The following is a 22021-nucleotide window of genomic DNA, read 5'->3' on the forward strand; positions in this document are numbered from 1 at the left end:
GGTGTACGGCCAGTGTAGGAGATCGCTCCCCACACCATGATGCCGGGTGTTGGCCCTGTGTGCCTCGGTCGTATGCAGTCCTGATTGTGGCGCTCACCTGCACGGCGCCAAACACGCATACGACCATCATTGGCATCAAGGCAGAAGCGACTCTCATCGCTGAAGACGACACGTCTCCATTCGTCCCTCCATTCACGCCTGTCGCGACACCACTGGAGGCGGGCTGCACGATGTTGGGGCGTGAGCGGAAGACGGCCTAACGGTGTGCGGGACCGTAGCCCAGCTTCATGGAGACAGTTGCGAATGGTCCTCGCCGATACCCCAGGAGCAACAGTGTCCCTAATTTGCTGGGAAGTGGCGGTGCGGTCCCCTACGGCACTGCGTAGGATCCTACGGTCTTGGCGTGCATCCGTGCGTCGCTGCGGTCCGGTCCCAGGTCGACGGGCACGTGCACCTTCCGCCGACCACTGGCGACAACATCGATGTACTGTGGAGACCTCACGCCCCACGTGTTGAGCAATTCGGCGGTACGTCCACCCGGCCTCCCGCATGCCCACTATACGCCCTCGCTCAAAGTCCGTCAACTGCACATACGGTTCACGTCCACGCTGTCGCGGCATGCTACCAGTGTTAAAGACTGCGATGGAGCTCCGTATGCCACGGCAAACTGGCTGACACTGACGGCGGCGGTGCACAAATGCTGCGCAGCTAGCGCCATTCGACGGCCAACACCGCGGTTCCTGGTGTGTCCGCTGTGCCGTGCGTGTGATCATTGCTTGTACAGCCCTCTCGCAGTGTTCGGAGCAAGTATGGTGGGTCTGACACACCGGTGTCAATGTGTTCTTTTTTCCATTTCCAGGAGTGTATTTAGAGATGGACGTAAGCCAAAAACTTTCCAAACAGATAATGGAAATGAATTCTATAATAAAGATTTAAAGAACTGATGAAAAAATAAAACATTAATCGCTATCAACTTTTACAGAATTAAAATCATCTGTTGTCGAAAGATCTAACAAAAAACTGAAAAAAAAGATGTGGAAGAAATTTGCTCTTCAAGGAAATTACAAATGGGTCGATTTAGTCTCGAAATTAGTTGATGTATACGATAAGACAAAACATTCAACTATAAAAATGAAACCAATAGAAGTTAATGAGAAAACTTAGACACGTCTGGGAGTTGGGTCTAGCATCTCCAAAATTTAAAAGGGATAAAGTTAAAATCAGTAAACTTAAAGAATTTTTTGAGAAAGGATATACTGCCAACTGGTAAACAGAAATTATCGAAATTGAAGAAGTTATACATTCATAAATTGAAAGATATCAAAGGAAATTTTTATGAACAAGAACTAATGAAAACGAACTTTCCAAATTTTTATCTTTTGAGCAAGTTTTGAGAAAGAAGGGAGATATAGTTTATGTTAAACTGTTGGGCTTTGATAATTTACACAACAGTTGGGTAAATAAAGAAAAAATAATTCCATGAAAATCTTTACAGAAATAATTTCAGGGTTGATGCTCGTCTACCCAGCAATTCCATAATGAATAAAAAAATCAACCATCAAAAAAGTTGAATTTTGTATATTTAAAGGAGTTCTATACAACAGTGTAAGTGATGAAGAGAAAGGACCAACCGTCATAATGGAAGAAGTAAAGTCTGCCATTGCTGCAATGAAAAATGGCAAAGCAGTAGGTACAGATACAATACCGGGAGAAATACTAAAATGCTTGAACCACAATGGAATAAGAGAAATATTGAGGTTATGTAATAAAATATATGACAGTGGTGAATGGCCTGAGGACTTTTTGACAACAGTAATGATTCCATTACCGAAAAAACAAGGAACCAAGAAATGCAGCGAACACAGGACAATCAGCCTCATTTCACATGCAGCCAAAGTGATGTTAAAAATAATTAATAAAAGACTTGAAAAAGTAATAGAGGAGAATCTCGGCGAGGAGCAGTTTGGCTTTAGACGGGATACGGGCACCAGAGATGCAATAGGGCTCCTACGAATCTTGGGAGAAAGGTTTATTGAAAAAGGAAGAGACCTATATATGTGCTTCATCGATTTAGAAAAGGCATTTGACAATGTGGTTTGGGACAAGCTGGCGACTATTATGAGGGAAAAGAGAGTGGACTGGAAAACCAGAAGACTTATAAACTCATTGTACCTTAATCAAAAAGTTTCAGTTAAAGTGAGAGGAGAAAGTACAAACTGGATCAGACTAGGGAAAGGAGTAAGACAAGGATGCTGTTTATCACCTACTCTTTTCAACCTGTACTTGGAAAATATGATTGACCAATGCTCATTAGATGACAAAGGAGTAGAAATTGGAGGAAGAAGAGTAGGGTGCTTGAGATTTGCTGATGACATGGTCCTTCTAGCCACAGGGGAAAAAGAAAAAGAATTACAGTATTTGGTGGACACCATTGCAACTAACGGAAAAAAAATATGGAATGAAAATTAACACAAATAAAACAAAAGTATTGGCAATAGGAGGAAATAAGGAAATAAAAATTGTGCTGAATGGAGAAACACTAGAACAGGTGCAAAATTTTAAGTATCTTGGAAGCAGGATAGACACCGACTGGAAGTGCACCACAGAAATTAAAACAAGGATAGCAATGGCAAAAGAGGCATTTTATAAGAAAAGGAGAATCTTCTGCAGCGGTCTGGACAGAGAACTCAGAAAGAGACTCATAAAATGTCTTGTATGGAGTGTTCATCTATATGGCGCTGAAACATGGACTATGAGGAAAAAAGACAGAGAAAGGCTGGAGGCTTTTGAGATCTGGACATGGCGGAAGATGGAAAGAATAAGTTGGATGGACAGAGTAAAAAATGAAGAGGTACTGAGAAGAGTGGGAGAGAAAAGACAGTTACTAGATGTAATAAAGAGAAGAAAAAGAAATTGGATTGGGCATATATTAAGAAAGAATGACGGACTGATAAAAACAGTTTTAGAAGGTTATGTAGAAGGGAAAAGGAAGCGAGGAAGGAAGAGATTCCAGATACTGGATGACATGATGGACGGTACAACATACAGCAGCGTTAAGAAGGAAGCAATGGATCGCAGAAAATGGAGAGGCAAAGGACCTGCCAATATAGCAGATAACTGATGATGATATACAATAGCACCCCTTGTTTTAATAAATTTTTATAATTATTAAATAAAATTTTTCTATATAAATGTACCAAACAGTATGAATGAGGAAAAGTGACTCTCTTTCTGTGTCTACATTATCCTGATGATGAAGATATATTCTCTACTTTCATAAATCAATTAACCGATGGAAGCGTGAATTATTTATACAGTCTCAATGGAGATGAAATTTGTATTGTTTATGAATACTTTAAAAAACAGATTTAAAAATTCAATCACTGACTTTTGTTAAATTTCTTGGAATCCATCGTTGGTCCCAAATAAATTTTTATGCGCATGCATCTCTAGGCCTTGGGTTTTGATGGTCGTAAAAGATGGACGTCGACTTTCGTCAAGATTTAGGTATATCTGCAGAGGGTATGCTCAGATCCTCTGAAATTCCTATATCTGTAGGTGTCAAATCTTTGATGCCTGGAATTCCATAATAAATAAAACACGGTGCGTGGGGCTGTATTTTCAGCCGGGGTGGTTATCCCGTCTAAAACTCTATAGTGAATAAAGTATCTTACATAAATTCTTTTCTTTTATGACATAATTCCAGGTGTGGGAATTTTCCATGCCGGATTTCCATACAAAAATTCTAGAATATCGTTAGTGATTAAGACATTTTTTTATCCTTATTTCAGCATAAAAACTATGTTTAGTTGCATGTTTCAAGGGGTGAACAAATCGTTCGCCCATATTTTTCCATAAATATTGCAATGTTTTTCTCTAAAATGATCACAAATTGCTTTTTGAGGATTGGTAAATTCCAAAATTAACGAATAAAGACCCAATTCATTAATGAAATGTGTGTTATGTTTTACAGTTTCTTGACTGGGTGAGTCATCCAGTCTAAAATGTCTATAAAATCACCCATTTTTTTCTCTGACATGTTCCTTAATCTCTTTTTGTGTATCTTTGTATTCTAAAATTTCTGCAACATCCTTGGCTTTGAACCATGGGTTATCACAAGAACTTGCTTAATGTTGTACGCAAATTTGTTATTGTTAAGGCCTGTGATTGAGTCCAGTTATGTTGTTGTTGTTGTTGTTGTGGTCTTCAGTCCTGAGACTGGTTTGATGCAGCTCTCCATGCTACTCTATCCTGTGCAAGCTTCTTCATCTCCCAGTACCTACTGCAACCTACATCCTTCTGAATCTGCTTAGTGTATTCATCTCCTGGTCTCCCTCTACGATTTTTACCCTCCACGCTGCCCTCCAATGCTAAATTTGTGATCCCCTGATGCCTCAAAACATGTCCTACCAACCGATCCCTTCTTCTAGTCAAGTTGTGCCACAAACTTCTCTTCTCCCCAATCCTATTCAATACCTCCTCATTAGTTACGTGATCTACCCACCTTATCTTCAGCATTCTTCTGTAGCACCACATTTCGAAAGCTTCTATTCTCTTCTTGTCCAAACTGGTTATCGTCCATGTTTCACTTCCATACATGGCTACACTCCATACAAATACTTTCAGAAATGACTTCCTGACACTTAAATCTATACTCGATGTTAACAAATTTCTCTTCTTCAGAAAGATTTCCTTGCCATTGCCAGTCTACATTTTATATCCTCTCTGCTTCGACCATCATCAGTTATTTTACTCCCTAAATAGCAAAACTCCTTTACTACTTTAAGTGTCTCATTTCCTAATCTAATCCCCTCAGCATCACCCGATTTAATTTGACTACATTCCATTATCCTCGTTTTGCTTTTGTCGATGTTCATCTTATATCCTCCTTCCAAGACACTGTCCATTCCGTTCAACTGCTCTTCCAAGTCCTTTGCTGTCTCTGACAGAATTACAATGTCATCAGCGAACCTCAAAGTTTTTACTTCTTCTCCATGAATTTTAATACCTACCCCAAATTTTTCTTTTGTTTCCTTTACTGCTTGCTCAATATACAGATTGAATAACATCGGGGAGAGGCTACAACCCTGTCACACTCCTTTCCCAACCACTGCTTCCCTTTCATGCCCCTCGACTCTTATAACTGCCATCTGGTTTCTGTACAAATTGTAAATAGCCTTTCGCTCCCTGTATTTTACCCCTGCCACCTTCAGAATTTGAAAGAGAGTATTCCAGTTAACATTGTCAAAAGCTTTCTCAAAGTTTACAAATGCTAGAAACGTAGGTTTGCCTTTTCTTAATCTTTCTTCTAAGATACGTCGTAAGATTAGTATTGCCTCACGTGTTCCAACATTTCTACGGAATCCAAACTGATCTTCCCCGAGGTTCGCTTCTACCAGTTTTTCCATTTGTCTGTAAAGAATTCGCGTTAGTATTTTGCAGCTGTGACTTATTAAACTGATAGTTCGGTAATTTTCACATCTGTCAACACCTGCTTTCTTTGGGATTGGAATTATTATATTCTTCTTGAAGTCTGTGGGTATTTCGCCTGTCTCATACATCTTGCTCACCAGATGGTATAGTTTTGTCACGACTGGCTCTCCCAAGGCCATCAGTAGTTCTAATGGAATGTTGTCTACTCCCGGGGCCTTGTTTCGACTCAGGTCTTTCAGTGCTCTGTCATACTCTTAACGCAGTATCTTATCTCCCATTTCATCTTCATCTACATCCTCTTCCATTTCCATAATATTGTCCTCAAGTACATCGCCCTTGTATAAACCCTCTATATACTCCTTCCACCTTTCTGCCTTCCCTTCTTTGCTTAGACCTGGGTTGCCATCTGAGCTCTTGATATTCATACAAGTGGTTCTCTTCTCTCCAAAGGTCTCTTTAATCTTCCTGTAGGCAGTATCTATCTTACCCCTAGTGAGACAAGCCTCTACATCCTTACATTTGTCCTCTAGCCACCCCTGCTTAGCCATTTTACACTTCCTGTCGATCTCATTTTTGAGACGTTTGTATTCCTTTCTGCCTGCTTCATTTACTGCATTTTTATATTTTCTCCTTTCATCAATTAAATTCAATATTTCTTCTGTTACCCAAGGATTTCTATTAGCCCTCGTCTTTTTACCTACTTGATCCTCTGCTGCCTTCACTACTTCATCCCTCAGAGCTACCCATTCTTCTTCTACTGTATTTCTTTCCCCCATTCCTGTCAATTGTTCCCTTATGCTCTCCCTGAAACACTCTACAACCTCTGGTTCTTTCAGTTTATCCAGGTCCCATATCCTTAAATTCCCACCTTTTTGCAGTTTCTTCAGTTTCAATCTACAATTCATAACCAATAGATTGTGGTCAGAATCCACATCTGCCCCTGGAAATGTCTTACAATTTAAAACCTGGTTCCTAAATCTCTGTCTTACCATTATATAATTTATCTGATACCTTTTAGTATCTCCAGGATTCTTCCAGGTATACAACCTTCTTTTATGATTCTTGAACCAAGTGTTAGCTATGATTAAGTTATGCTCTGTGCAAAATTCTACAAGGCGGCTTCCTCTTTCATTTCTTCTCCCCAATCCATATTCACCTACTATGTTTCCTTCTCTCCCTTTTGCTACTGACGAATTCCAGTCACCCATGACTATTAAATTTTCGTCTCCCTTCACTACCTGAATAATTTCTTTTATCTCGTCATACATTTCATCAATTTCTTCATCATCTGCAGAGCTAGTTGGCATATAAACTTGTACTACTGTAGTAGGCATGGGCTTTGTGTCTATCTTGGCCACAATAATGCGTTCACTATGCTGTTTGTAGTAGCTAACCCGCACTCCTATTTTTTTATTCATTATTAAACCTACTCCTGCAGTACCCCTATTTGATTTTGTATTTATAACCCTGTAATCACCTGACCAAAAGTCTTGTTCCTCCTGCCACCGAACTTCACTAATTCCCACTATATCTAACTTTAACCTATCCATTTCCCTTTTTAAATTTTCTAACCTACCTGCCCGATTAAGGGATCTGACATTCCACGCTCCGATCCGTAGAATGCCAGTTTTCTTTCTCCTGATAACGACGTCCTCTTGAATAGTCCCCGCCCGGAGATCCGAATGGGGGACTATTTTACCTCCGGAATATTTTACCCAAGAGGACGCCATCATCATTTAATCATACAGTAAAGCTGCATGTCCTCGGCAAAATTGATGGCTGTAGTTTCCCCTTGCTTTCAGCCGTTCGCAGTACCAGCACAGCAAGGCCGTTTTGGTTACCGTATTTACTCGAATTTAAGCCTCACTCGAATCTAAGCCGCACCTGAAAAATGAGACTCGAAATTGAGGAAAAAAAAATTTCCCGAATCTAAGCCGCACCTGAAATCTGAGACTCGAAATTCAAGGGGAGAGAAAAGTTTTAGGCCACACTTCCAAATCGAAACAAAGTTGGTCCATTGTAATATGAGACACAATTTAGGTTGAATGAATGACGATACAGCTGTAGTAGTTTGGTTCAAGTCGTAAGCTTAGCAATTAAGCTTTACCAGGTAGCCGTTGTTATGCGTCAGGTGCTCAGTCCGTATTTATACGGGTACCCTTCCTTTTTCGTGTGCTTCGTCTGGTTTGAATTGATTGCTTATTTTTCTTTGATCTGACAAGTGCAGTTCTCTTTGTTATAGGTGTTTCCGTCACTCAGAGCTGAAAATGCATTACTGTACTGTGTCATGCATTGTTTGTCGCGTTCTGAAAGTGAGGGTTTACGGCCAGTCGCCGCTCGCGGCATGGCTTGCTTTTGTGCACGCTACCGCCACTTAGAATTAAAAAAAAAAACAAAGAGAGGAAGCGTCTCATTAGCGAAACAATGGCAAGAGAGTGCTATTCGTTGCTACGTACACTGCTGCTTTCTTTGATAATGATCAACAAGAACCAAATAATAGACTGCGTATGATAGAAGATGTTCTGAACGAGAATTTAGCGAAAATTTTTTCCATTTGAAAATCTTTGCAGACGCCTCTTTAGTACATTACATTATGCACAGAAATTAGAGTCATCTTAGATTTAAAAATCTAATCAATTGCCGTGCTTCATTTCTGACTATCACTATTAGGCATAAGAATAATACGAATATAAACATGACATGGTATGTATATTCTTCCGCGTCTGCTGTTGTCTCACTCTAGTTTCGTAGTTTATTAGGCAGACAGGATTTAAATGAGATAGCAGCAAACACAAAAGAATACATGGCAAAATGTTTGTATTCGTATTATTCTTATGGTGAAGAGAATACTGCATGTGATTCACAATTCATAAAAGTTCTTATTAGCAACCATTTCTTCTCACAGTTAGGAAAAAATTCAGAAAGCAGAGCTGGCCATATTGACAAATATCCCAAACAGTCTTGCCAGTCGGATTTTCGTAGTACATTGAAATGCTGCTACGTTCGAAGAGGAACAATACGGAATTTGTATTTACTTCGTTGGATGACGTATGAAAATGCAGTGGCCGAAACTGGGGGCGGAGAAATAAAAGCTCGTCTTCCACCTTTTTTTTTTTATTTATTTAGTGACGCAGAGGTTTTGGTGGTAGTATTTGTCTTTGTGTCTGCAAAGCACGCCTGCGTAGCGCTACATATATTCGACGACAGAAGTTAGTTGTGGCGGCACCTACCAACATTTTTCAGAACTTCCGCTTACTTTGCACTCGATTCTAAGCCGCAGGTGGTTTTTTGGATTACAAAAACCGGAAAAAAAGTGCGACTTAGATTCGAGTAAATACGGTAATGTTACAAGGCCAGATCAGTCAATCATCCAGACTGTTGCCCCTGCAACTACTGAAAAGGCTGCTGCCCCTCTTCAGGAACCACATGTTTGTCTGGCCTCTCAACAGATACCCCTCCGTTGTGGTTGCACCTACGGTACGGCCATCTGTATCGCTGAGGCACGCAAGCCTCCCCACCAACGGCAAGGTCCATGGTTCATGGGGGGGAGTCCAGTTATATAGAATGAAAAAGAGATTAGTAAATTAAAATTCTACAACAGGAACAGTCAAAAGTTTTGTCATAAATATTTTTTCTCTCCTCGTTTACTTCATCAACAATATCATTGGATTGGTCACATAATTTCGCAACGAAGTAAGATAGACTGTTGAAGTGCATATTTTATATTTCTTTTCTTTTATCTACTCTGTGTACAACAAAATAAATATTAAGCATTTGCTCTATTAATTTATAATCAGTGCATTTATATTTACTGACATAAAATATTTTATCGTCTTTAGGTCTTCTGCTATTATAGCTTGATAATCCTCTTGAAAGATGATTTTCAGATAACACGCCACCAACTTCAAAATAATTTTACTTGGCATACTGTTCCGATGTGGCAATGTATATAATTTGTTCTTTCTTCATCTCCACTGCATCAGACTTTACATTTTTTAATTGTAGACATTCTTTTCCCCTTTCTTTTAATTCTTGATCTTTTGTTCATACTTCTATCGTTTGTTGTTCAGTAATTTTTTGAGATTTCTCTTTTTCAACAGAGGTTTTGTATTTTAGATAATCCACAAAGATTTTCTCAGTTGTTAAGTAATACTGTCTCAGTTGTTTACATTGTTTTTTGTTGAAGGACGTAACAGACTTTTTAAAATTATTGACAGTTAAGATAATCCATTTCTTTTAGATGAAGTTACTTGGTCTTAAGATTTGTTTCTCATTTTGAATGTATTCGTACTCCCAACGTGATAGGGTCGTCATGCTTGATCCCCATGAAAAGGATGTTATTGGTTTTGAGAAAATCAACATAAATCTGATTCTTTCACTTCAAATTTCCCGAGGGGGGAATGTTCTCTCTCGGGAATTCCATACAAGAACATCGTTAGTAATCAACACATTTTTGTCCTCGAATAAACCAACTTCCTAAATTTAAGTCATAGTTCCTCTCTCGAATGAGTTCAAAGATATTCAGCATAGATCATTCAACAACTGCATCAGATACCTTCATTTATATAGAAAGAAAATACATTAGTAAATTAAAATTTTCCATGGTCCAGGAGTGCGAACACTGAAATTCTGTTAATTATTCAGGCACCCGGGATTCCATCTGTAATTTCCTTGAGAGTGTGTTATTATATCTCAATTTGCTTTTCACGAAACATGTTAGTGAAGCAAAAAATACATAGTAGGATTGATAGTGACAATGAAAAAATTAAGAGCATAAATATTTTATTAATAAATGGAAGAGTCGACGAAGTGTAAAAAATGTGAATTGGAGAAGTCAATTGATAACTTTCATTCACACAAATACTCAAAGGATAAGCTTTCACATATTTGTACTATGCAGAAATATATGTAATAGTAAAAAAGAAGTTTTAAACAGTTTGTATCTAATCATAAGAATTTTTTAAAACAAATTTCAAGTGAAGAGTGTACTAAAATGTTGGAAAAAGTAACTGATGCAATGGCAGCTGAAAGAGATGAAAAACAAGAAACTGATGCTAATTCTAAAAAATGTATCGGTTGTCAAGAAATTAAAGAGATTTTGATTGTTTTTACTCGAATCCTACGTCTAAAAGCAAACTATCTAGTAGATGTAAGATTTGTATTCTGGATTATTATAAACAATGAAATAAAATTAATAGAACTTGGAGTGATGATGTGCCAGCTAGAACAGGACACAATCCCGAGACAGGAGACTATCAAAACAGTCTTCAGACTGTCTGCTTCAGCAGTTGCTGAATTATGGCCATTTTTACTTTAATCATTCAACTAAGGCCAAATTCTAAAGTAAATGTAAGGTTTGCCAACTAGAAGGTAAGCGAACAAGGAAAATACAGTAGAGCGTCGATTATACAAACGTCGGTCAACCGAACGACCGCTTAACCGAACTGTGTACTCGCTCGCCTCGCACCTGTTACTCTCCCACCCTACCGTCCATCATCCCCCTCACTCCCAAACCAAGTTTCCCACAGTAGTCGCCGCACTGGGCCACCGCTGGCGCAACATTGCTTCTATCTTGTATACTGTGTCTATTGTTCATGCAAAATGCGTATGTAATATGTATATATTTTTGTTTAATAAACTGTGCCACATACTATATATTCCTACTGAAGTTGCCTTTGTATGTTACTTTGTAATACTAAAAGAGATGCCTGTTTTCATGAATAAATTTACTGTACAGTACTTCTTTTTGGCAAATAAACATGTACAGTTCGATTATCGGAACAAACCAGTTTTCCGAACACCCGTGTCCCCCAATTACTTCGGATAATCGACGCTCTACTGTAGTGTGTTGTGGAAAAGATATAGTTAAAAGTGGTCTCAAAAGACATTTACAGTCAGACAAGCACATGAAATTAACTGAAGCTTAATTTTGCTATTTATTTTTTGAGGGGTTATTGTTTTTTATCTGTATTAAATATAAGGACTAAAAAGATGGACACTCTGTTGACAAAGTTTACAGTCGCCCAACTTTGTGATTATTGCAGAAGGAATAATTTATGAGTTTATAGTGGAATTAGAAAAGCTGATTTAATTAATGTAATCATTTCAGACAACCTGCCTCCTCCTACAAGAACTCTTGATGATTTGAGAGTAAAGGAATTCACAGCTCTAGCTAAAAATCTTGGCATTAGAGGATGCAGCACATTGAGCAAATCTGAGTTAATTAATGTCATTCGATTACAAGAGTTTACATTTCATCCAGAAGTATTCCCAGCAGCAAGATCAAGACTGCAACGTGTATCTTATATAAATTATTTCTACAGATTTGATGATGACAGTATTGAAAAGCCTTGCACCCCAAGAGAAATAGTGAGACTAGATCGAATTTACCCTTTCAGTAGCAAACTATTTAAGCAAGAAAAAGAGACTGATCCATCTAGAAAGCTTTTATTTGAGATTAAAAAAATTAGATTGAAATTTAATGAAAAATTTAAAACATGGTCTGTTGACTACAAAATTCTGTTTAACAATGCTAATATTGCCAAACTTGATACCATTAGTGAGAAAACAGATTATATAACCGGGGTGTATATGACCCGGGACAACCGGGAGATCCAGGGAAACCCCCCAGAATTTCTTCAGCCGGGTGAAAACCGGGAAAAATCTGGGAATTCTTTAGATTTCCAGGAATTTTTCATTGTTATACTTTTCTATTAAATTTTTGTAATTTTGACTGGTAAGAACCGATACTCTAACAAAGGATGTTACTGTATCCCGCTACTGCAGAGTAGTACTTCAACAATAAAACATAAACGAGAGAAAAAAATAACGAAAATAACTTAAATTGCAAAGGAAATATGCCATACACAACAACGGCACATAATGCTCGTGCAAGCGTCTGCCAACAGCAAAACGTGTCAAAGGCTTTTATATTAGATTTGTTTTAGCAGTTACGAGTGGGCTCATGCGCATGCGCAGTTGAGTCGCATTTGAGTAGTAGATTCTTCCACTTCTGGCTACAGGAATGTGGCTGTTGGCTGTGCAAGCAGTCGCAGCAAGCAGCCAGATGCTACCGGGAAAAGGGGGTGCCAAATTCATATTCTTGAGGAAGAAAAACTTTTTTCACAAATTGCCTAGCATCCAGCGCACATTGGTCTATTGATTATTCATATGAATTTGAAACGCATCCCTGTTGGTTTTTGAACATTTTGAACACATTTTAGTTGATTTCTGACTGAATCATAAGTTGATTTTTGAATGTGTGCGTACTGTACACGTGATGTTTCTGTCAGGAGAATCCTCGTCGCATCTGGAAATAAACTTTACGCAGACCAAAAGGGGACTGGGCTATACGAGCTGAGTGGAGTAAAGCTGAACGGATGAATGCCAGTCGCTGTCTGATTATGTGGTTGACTGGGTTTGCGAATGATCAGCGTTGTTATAATTACTAGTGAAATCCATAGATTCAGACTACCAGAATGGAAATAAACGACTAACAGGAATAACAAGTGAGAAAGATTACGTGTTATCTTCTCAGTGTATCCAAGAAAATGAAAATTTGACAGAAAATTTTTGGTCAGATCGCTATACTAGTACGGACCAGTTGTACAGTCCCTGGCTAGCAGCCACTTAAGTTCTATTCTGGAAGTAATGCGCAAAACGTGTTGTACGAATATGTAACAACGCCTAACCGGAGAATAATCGTGGGATAACTAAACTTGTGTTCCTGGCAGGGTTAGTGAAGTTAATCGGCGAACAAATTTTGAGAATGGCGGGAATAGCTACAGAATTGGTGATGACAAGATTGTTTGTTAGACCGAGGAAGGAGAAGAAACTGGGACATCATACAAATTATGGAACAATAAGACGATTCCAAATTTATATAAAAATTTTGTAATACTACTTTTCGATCTAATGCATGAGAAACTGGTGCGTATGAATGAAATGTGACACTATTTCCTAACATAAAGCTTTTTGGCAATAATCACTATGTGGACAATGTGGCCTATTCTACACCATATTTTAAATCTATGTGACGATTCTATGCTGATTATATTTCTGTGTTTTGACGAAGCCATTATGGCCATAACACCTTAGGATGTAGTGTAAAAAAGATCTGAAGATGGTAATTACAGACTGAAACCAGTCATTGTCTAAATAATTCATTTGTGATTAGAGACTGGAATAAACAAGCATTAAACAATATATAACAAATTTACAGAATTTTTATGAGATGCTCTTGCATGACCAATTAGATAATTTAGATATAAATTTTATTACAGAGCATATGGTTCAGATGGGATATAATTTCAAGGATTATTATGTGGAAAATAATACAGCTACGAATATTTTCATAGCTGCATTCACTACATCAGATGCAAGACTCAGATTATATGATGTGTTTGGTAAACTTGGAGAATCTATTATATATTTTGATACCGATTCTGTAGTATATATTGATAATGGTGAAAATAATGTGGAAACTGTCTGTATGTTATGCAAATGGACTGATGAATTGGGAAATAACTGGATTGTGTATTGGGCTTCAACCGGCCTGAAAAGTTACTTGTTGTTGTTGTGGTCTTCAGTCCTGAGACTGGTTTGATGCAGCTCTCCATGCTACTATATCCTGTGCAAGCTTCATCATCTCCCAGTACCTACTGCAACCTACATCCTTCTGAATCTGCTAAGTGTATTCATCTCTTGGTCTCCCTCTACGATTTATACCCTCCACTCTGCCCTCCAGTACTAAATTGGTGATCCCTTGATGCCTCAGAACATGTCCTACCAACCGATTCCTTCTTCTAGTCAAGTTGTGCCACAAACTCCTCTTCTCCCCAATTCTATTCAATACCTCCTCATTAGTTACGTGATCTACCCATCTAATCTTCAGCGTTCATCTGTAGCACCACATTTCAAAAGCTTCTATTCTCTTCTTGTCCAAACTATTTATCCTCCATGTTTCACTTCCATACATGGCTACACTCCATACAAATACTTTCAGAAACGATTTCCTGACACTGAAATCTATACTCAATGTTAACAAATTTCTCTTCTTCAGAAATGCTTTCCTTGCCATTGCCAGTCTACATTTTATATCCTCTCTACTTCGACCATCATCACTTATTTTGCTCCCCAAATAGCAAAACTCCTTTACTACTTTAAGTGTCTCATTTCCTAATCTAATACCCTCAGCATCACCCGACTTAATTTGACTACATTCCATTATCCTTGTTTTGCTTTTGTTGATGTTCATCTTATATCCTCCTTTCAAGACACTGTCCAATCCGTTCAACTGCTCTTCCAAGTCCTTTGCTGTCCCTGACAGAATTACAATGTCATCAGCGAACCTCAAAGTTTTTATTTCTTCTCCATGGATTTTAATACCTACTCCAAACTTTTCTTTTGTTTCCTTTACTGCTTGCTCTATATACAGATTGAATAGCATCGGGGAGAGGCTACTACCCTGTCTCACTCCCTTCCCAACCACTGCTTCCTTTTCGTGCCCCTTGACTCTTACAGTTGCCATCTGGTTTCTGTACAAATTGTAAATAGCCTTTCGCTCCCAGTATTTTACCCCTGCCACCTTCAGAATTTGAAAGAGAGTATTCCAGTCAACATTGTCAAAAGCTTTCTCTAAGTCTACAAATGCTAGAAACGTAGGTTTGCCTTTCCTTAATCTTTCTTCTAAGATAAGTCGTAGGGTCAGTATTCCCTCATGTGTTCCAACATTTCTACGGAATCCAAACTGATCTTCCCCGAGGTCGGCTTCTACCAGTTTTTCCATTCGTCTGTAAAGAATTCGCGTTAGTATTTTGCAGCTGTGACTTATTAAACTAATAGTTTGGTAATTTTCACATCTGATTTCTTTGGGATTGGAATTATTATATATATATATATATATATATATATATATATATATATATATATATATATATATATATATATATATATATATATATATATATATAAAGTTACTTTTATGAGAACAATGTTAAACAGAGATGATAGTAAAGGTATTCACTCTAAATTACAAGAATATTCAAAAGTTGAATTGCGAATCGACGATAAGGCTAATGAAGAGTGAAGTGAAAGAAAAGATGCAGCTAGAGCACAATCAGATAACCAGAGATGTTGATACTAAAAATCTGGTCAACAAACAGGTTAAGAAAGAATTATCATTTCGGTATGTTAAGAGTGGTTCTAAAAAATTGTGATACTGTGCCTTGTGGATATCAAATATCTTCTAATGTAAAGAAAAAATTCATACCACATTCCTTATACAAGTAAAATAACTTAGTTAGTTATCTTTTGTTGTTTTCATTGTTACCTAATTTTATGGTTATAGAATGAGAAACTTTTAAGAATGATGAGTAGGCTTTAATGTAATTTTGTAATTTTTTTGGTAAATTATCTGTGAATTATGCTTTGCTATTGTTTTTACAGTCATGAAAAAGAGAGCTTCTGAGTTGTCTATTTCATCCCATAATTCTATTTCATATTCCTCTAAATTATGATTTTGACTTCTCAAATGTTCTATAATTAAAGATGGTTTAAAATATTCATTGCAAATATTACATTCAACTTGTCTCTCTCATGGTTTATTATTTCTGTCAACAAAAACGTCTAATTTAAATTCATCCCACACATTAGTCATCTTTATAATATTATTTTAATCTTATTAAATTTTTAATCTATATAAATGGAGGTTTTACTGAAGAAGCTAAATAATGCGAGCAGTTCTGATTTGTTTAAAAACATTAGTGAGTAAATGAATGGTATTACATTACTGATGGTGAACGTTTGAAAACTAGACATGGGGAGAAAATTTCTATCGAGCTCAATAATAAATTTAAAATTATTTTGCCAGAAAGGTTTAATAAAATAATAACTAACTGGGACTTTCAATTTTTTAAAGATGGTGACTTGAAACTAAAATGTAAAGTAATGTAGAAAACTAAAAATAATGATTACAAAATTCATGATCTGGAGTTCGTTGTGTGATTTTGAAGTAGCTTTTCGGTGGGTCTTTCGGGGCTCGTCAAGAGTCTTTTTCATTTTCTGGGTGCATTGGGCTTGCTTGCAGAATTATCCATGGAAAATGATCTACGAGGGCACCCAATCTACACAGATACTACTTGTGCAGAGAGAGATTACTGCTTAAACATCATGCATGAATTAGAGTGAAAAGCTAAGTGCATTGTAAGTAACAGAGGTGGGAGGGGGCGGTGAAAAATAGATGGTAAAGACAATGAAAGAGGTAGAAAACTAAAACAGAGTGAAACAAAGAGTAGTTACAGTGAAGAAACGCTGAGACAGAAGGAATCAATATAAATTAAGGCTAGGTCGGTGGCAAGAAGTAAGGACATGTTGTAGTGCTAATTCCCAGGTGCGGAGTTCTGAGAAACTCGTGTCTGGGGGAAGGATCCAAATGGTGTGTGTGGTGAAACAGGTGCTGAGGTCACTAATGTTGTGTTGTAGAGCATGCTCTGCAACAAGATATTGTGAGTTGCCAGTATACTATCCTCTGCCTATGCCCATTTGTCCCAGTTGATAATTTGGGTGTAGTCATGCCGATGTAGAAGGCCGAACAGTGTTTACATAACAGCTGGTATATGACTTGTTGTTTCGCATATGTTTTTCCAGTTAGAGGGCTATTATACCTGGTGGTAGGTGGGTGCATAGGGCAAGTCTTGCAGTGGGGATGGTCACAGGGGTAGGAGCCTTAGGGTAGGGAGATGGGAGCAGAAGGAACATAGGGGCTGACAAGAATATTGCAGAGATTGGAAGGGCAACGTAAAGTTAATCTAGGTGTGGTGAGCAAAATTTCAGACAGAATGGATCTCATTTCAGGGCATGATTTTAGGAAGTCATAGCCATGTCGGAGTAGCTGTTTAACACGTTCCAGACCAGGATAATGCTGGAACTGTTTTTGGAGGGATCAGCAGTACTAGGGTTGCATGTGATGGCCCAAGAAATCTGCTTTCTAACTAGGTTGGTGGGGTAATTGCGTGCAGTGAAGGCTGAGGTGAGAATGTTGCTGTATTGCTGTAAAGAGTCTGCATCCGAACAAATATGTTTGCCTCAGATGCCAAGGAATCGAAGTGTTCCTCAGCCAAAGTGTGTCCCATTGATGAAAACAAATGGTGGTCGGAAGGGGCCAAGTCTGTTGAATACGGCAGATGGGGTAGCAACTCCCAGCCAAGTGTTTTGATTGAATCATGAACCAGTTTTGCTTTGTGTGCAGGTGCATTGTCGTGTAAAAAAATTAGTTTGCCATGTCTTTTGGCTCATTCTGGTCTGTTTTTGATCAACGCGTAGTTCAAATTGATCATTTGTTGTCTGTGGCGATTAGTATTCACAGTTTCACCGGTTTTTAGAAGCTCATGATACACCACACCTTTCTGATCCCACCAAACACAGAGCACTGTCTTCTTGCCGAATTGATCTGGTTTTGCAGTCGATGTTGATGGTTGTCCCGGATTAACCCACGATTTTTCCCATTTAGGATTCTTAAAATAAATCCATTTTTCATCGCCAGTAACAATTAGATGCAAAATTGATTTTCTTTCATGTCTTTGAAGCAAAATTTGCCAAATGGTTTTTTGGTTTTCTATCTGTCTTTCACTCAATTCATGTGACACCCATTTTCAACTCTTTTGAATCTTTCCCATAGCTTTCAAACGGTCAGAAATCGTTTGTTGGGCAACATTTAGCATTGCGGCCATTTGCTTCTGACTCAAAGTCTCATCTTCATCCAACATTGCTTGCAATTAGGCGTCTTCGAACTTTTTTGGAGGTCTTCCACGTTCTTCATTTCTTACATCAAAATCATTATTTCTGAACCGTTGAAACCATCTTTTACATGTTGCTTTTGATAGAGCATGATCACCATATGCCTCAACAAGCATTCGATGTGACTCTGCAGCACTTTTTTTCAAATGAAAACAAAAAATTAATGCTTTCCGCAAATCATCACTTTCTGGTACAAAATTCGACATTGTTAAACACTATGAAAACATATGATGTTGTTTGTTCTGTGACTTGATGTATACTAAATATCTTAGCCAGTTGTCATACCAACCAAACAAAAAGAAAAAAATTAAGGCTCGTTCACAACAAATGTTCTCTATCGACACATTTGTATCTTAACGCTCATTTCATACTGGTACACATGGTAAGTACTGAACTATCAACAATATAAGGAAAAGATACATTACTATTCGCTGTACAGTTGACATATTCATTTGCAGACAGGCACAACAAAAAGACAGTTACACCTTTAGTCTCTGGACAAAGCCGCCTTCAGAATGTGAAACACACACAGTCATTCATTCATTCAAGCAGGCATACCTCATGCACACATGACCACCGTCTCTGGTGTTGTGTGCTTGAAGTGTGCTTGCTTGTGTGAATATGTGTGTGTGTGTGTGTGTGTGTGTGTGTGTGTGTGTGTTTCCTTTACTGAAGGAAGCTTTGACCAAAAGCTAAATGTGTAGCTGTCTTTTCATTGTGTCTGTCTGCAACTCAGTGTGTGACCTGTACGGCGAGTAGCAATCTATCTTTTGCTTATATTGTTGATATTCCAACCTGGAGTTCCATTGTTCGATTTTACTGAACTCTCGGTTTAATAAGTCGTGGCTGCAAAATACTTCCACAAATTATTTACAGAAGAATGGAAAAATTACTAGAAGCCGACCTTGCGGAATATCTTTTTGGGTTCTGGGAAGGTGCAGGAAAATAGCCGATGGGCATGAAAGGGAAGCAGTGGTTGAGAAGGGAAAGAGATATGGTTGTAGCCTGTCCCTGATGATGATCAATTTGTACATTGGGCATGCCGGGAAGGAAACCAAAGAAAAATTTGGAGAAGGAATGGAAGTTCAGGGAGAACAGGTAGAAACTTTAACGGTTTGCCAGTGACAGTGTAAGGATGCAGTAGTTGTTTGGAGGTCAAGAGGCTTGCACAGGAAGGAATAGAGTGGAGAGCTGCATCAGACTAGTCTTTGGAGTCAAGACCACACAACAACAACAATGGTTAAGGAGGTATGTTTGTAATTGCCCCCTGAACTGGTGTCAATCTGATGGAATTGTTGTAAAGTATAGGATGCCACAGGGTTTATGCTCTTTACAGCTTTTACTAAAGTTATAAATGAGCTGCCTCGGAATATGATCAGTGTTTTTTTTTATTTTTATTTTTTTTTTAATGTTGCAAGTATCAGTGTTAAAGATTTGGAATGCAATGCAAATTAATTAGCAAGTAGAGTAGTTGGGAATATAAGCACTTGACTTATGAGAGACAGGGAGAGTTATTAGTTATTCTGAGAGTAGTTTCTGATAGTAGTTGACAGCCGCTCATTTTTGTACTCATTTTGTTAAATATATATCTAGTTTCTCATTCCATTAATGAATAAATATGTCCCAAAGGGCTCCACAGAACCTGCCATTTATAATCTACATAATTTTCTGTTTCATTTATATGCCACATGTGCTATACATACAGAATTTAAAGTCCAGTTTTTCGGTGTTTCTGTATGTCCATTTCTTGAGGAGCGAACATACTAGTCAGTACTGGTTAAGACTGTTTTGATTCTCCACATGCACTGAAAGTCATGCAATGAGGCAAGAGCTGATGTGTGGCTAAAGAAAATAATGATCATGATGAAAGATTAAATAAAAAATGATGGTGTGAACACATTTGAAGGTGGTGCCATTTAAAACTGGATAAATTGTGTAGAGAAGCCTGTGTAGAAGAGATACTATTTAGTGTCAAACAGCAAGCTCAAAATCATGATTGTAACAAAATAGAACATATGATGCAACTAAATATAGCATTGGAAAGTCCTTTGTAGAATAGAAACACTCGAAACCGCAAGCTTATAAATTGTATGACAGTGCAGATTTATGAGGAGCTTTGCATATCAGTCTTCTTGTCCACTAATTTTGAAGATATGGAGATGATATCTCACAATTTGCAGCTCTGTTCATAGAATTGATCTCAGTGTCCTTGTTCAGAGTATGGTTCCCATACTTTAAGATAACATCTACTGTCAGCTCAAATGATATTTGTAACTAAAAATTACAAAAGTTACATCAGAACAACATTTGAACATTATTGGGTAACATTTTAAAAATCAGTAACTTGTAATACATTGAGTAATAATTGCAATAAAGAATTTTGAAACAAAACTGCAATTATATCCCAGGAAACTAAGAAATTGAGATTTTTAGGAATATAATGTGTGAATGGATTTTTGCTGTGTAGTGCAGGAACATTCTTTTTCCTTGAAATTTACTTAATTTTGCATCAAGTTTAAAGTAATGTGTACTGTAGCACATTACAAACCGTGTTATCTTTTACTTGCACACCCGTGCTGCCTGCCCCACCTCAGCTACCTGTTTTCTAATTCCCCATTTGTCTCTATCTAGTCAGTTATTATTTCCTACTTTTTCATCCTCATTTTGTTTAATAACTATTAGTCCACTTTCATTTTCATGTGACTCTAAGAATGCTCACAAAATGTATTGTTTTTGCAGTTGAAACAAGTCAAGCAGGCCCAGGAAACTTGGAAGTCACTGTGAATGGTGGTAGGGTACCAACATCTGCTCAGGCCCAAGGTCCACACACATATGCAATTTCTTTTACTCCTAGAGAGGCAATTGTCCACACTGTTGACCTACGCTTCAATGGTGAAGATGTTCCAGGTAACTTATATATATTTAATTGCAAGAAAACAGCAGTTATGTCTCACCATTTTTATGTTTTCTCAAATTAATTACCCTTTTGATGACAATATGGGATATACCAGAACTAAGTATTGCATCGGGCAAGCAGGGGATGGTTATGTGAGAAAAATCACTCAATGACTTCAGAACTAAGCCAAAAATAAATGAAAAGACCTACTACCTATTATATTTAATCTTTTAAAGTGGAGGACAACAAGCAGCTTCAAAAGTGTTTAGGACATTAAAACGGCAGATTTTACGCAGTATGAGCGCGCACACACACGCGCGAAAAACACCCACACCCATGCACGCACGAACAAACGCACGCATGCACACACCCGTGCATGCGCGCGCGCGCGCACACACACACACACACACACACACACACACACACACTCACACAAGGCATTACCTTACATTAGTTCTCCCTGTCGATCTTGTCATCCTCTCTCCCTCAGCCCGTCGCCGCTCTCCCTCCCTCTGTGCGTCGCCGCTCTCCCTCCCTCTGTGCGTCGCCTCTCCCCCTCCCTCTGTGCGTCGCCTCTCCCCCTCCCTCTGTGCGTCGCCTCACCCCCTCTCTCTGTGCGTCGCCTCTCTCCCTCCCTCTGCGCGTCGCCTCTACCCCTCCCTCTGCGCGTCGCCTCTCCCCCTCCCTCTGCGCGTCACCTCTCCCCCATCTCCCCTTTCCCCAATTACCAATCTCGACCCTCCCCCCTCTCCCGCCACCACCCTCTCCCGCCACCACCCTCTCCCGCCACCACCCTCTCCCGCCGCCACCACCCTCTCCCGCCACCACCCTCTCCCGCCACCACCCTCTCCCGCCACCACCCTCTCCCGCCACCACCCTCTCCCGCCACCACCCTCT

The 22021-nt window shown here is 38.6% G+C and overlaps 1 protein-coding gene across 1 annotated transcript in view; it reads left to right on the plus strand.

Annotated features, from left to right (window-relative positions):
* Positions 1–22021, plus strand: part of LOC126237535 (filamin-A) — a 914413-nt gene that overhangs the window by 677933 nt on the left and 214459 nt on the right. Inside the window, exon 29 of the mRNA XM_049947718.1 lies at positions 20968–21135. Within this exon, the coding sequence (XP_049803675.1) occupies positions 20968–21135 (168 nt within the window). The remainder of the gene's footprint in view (positions 1–20967; positions 21136–22021) is intronic.

Source organism: Schistocerca nitens, chromosome 2, assembly GCF_023898315.1.
Source record: "Schistocerca nitens isolate TAMUIC-IGC-003100 chromosome 2, iqSchNite1.1, whole genome shotgun sequence".
Lineage (NCBI taxonomy): Eukaryota > Metazoa > Arthropoda > Insecta > Orthoptera > Acrididae > Schistocerca > Schistocerca nitens.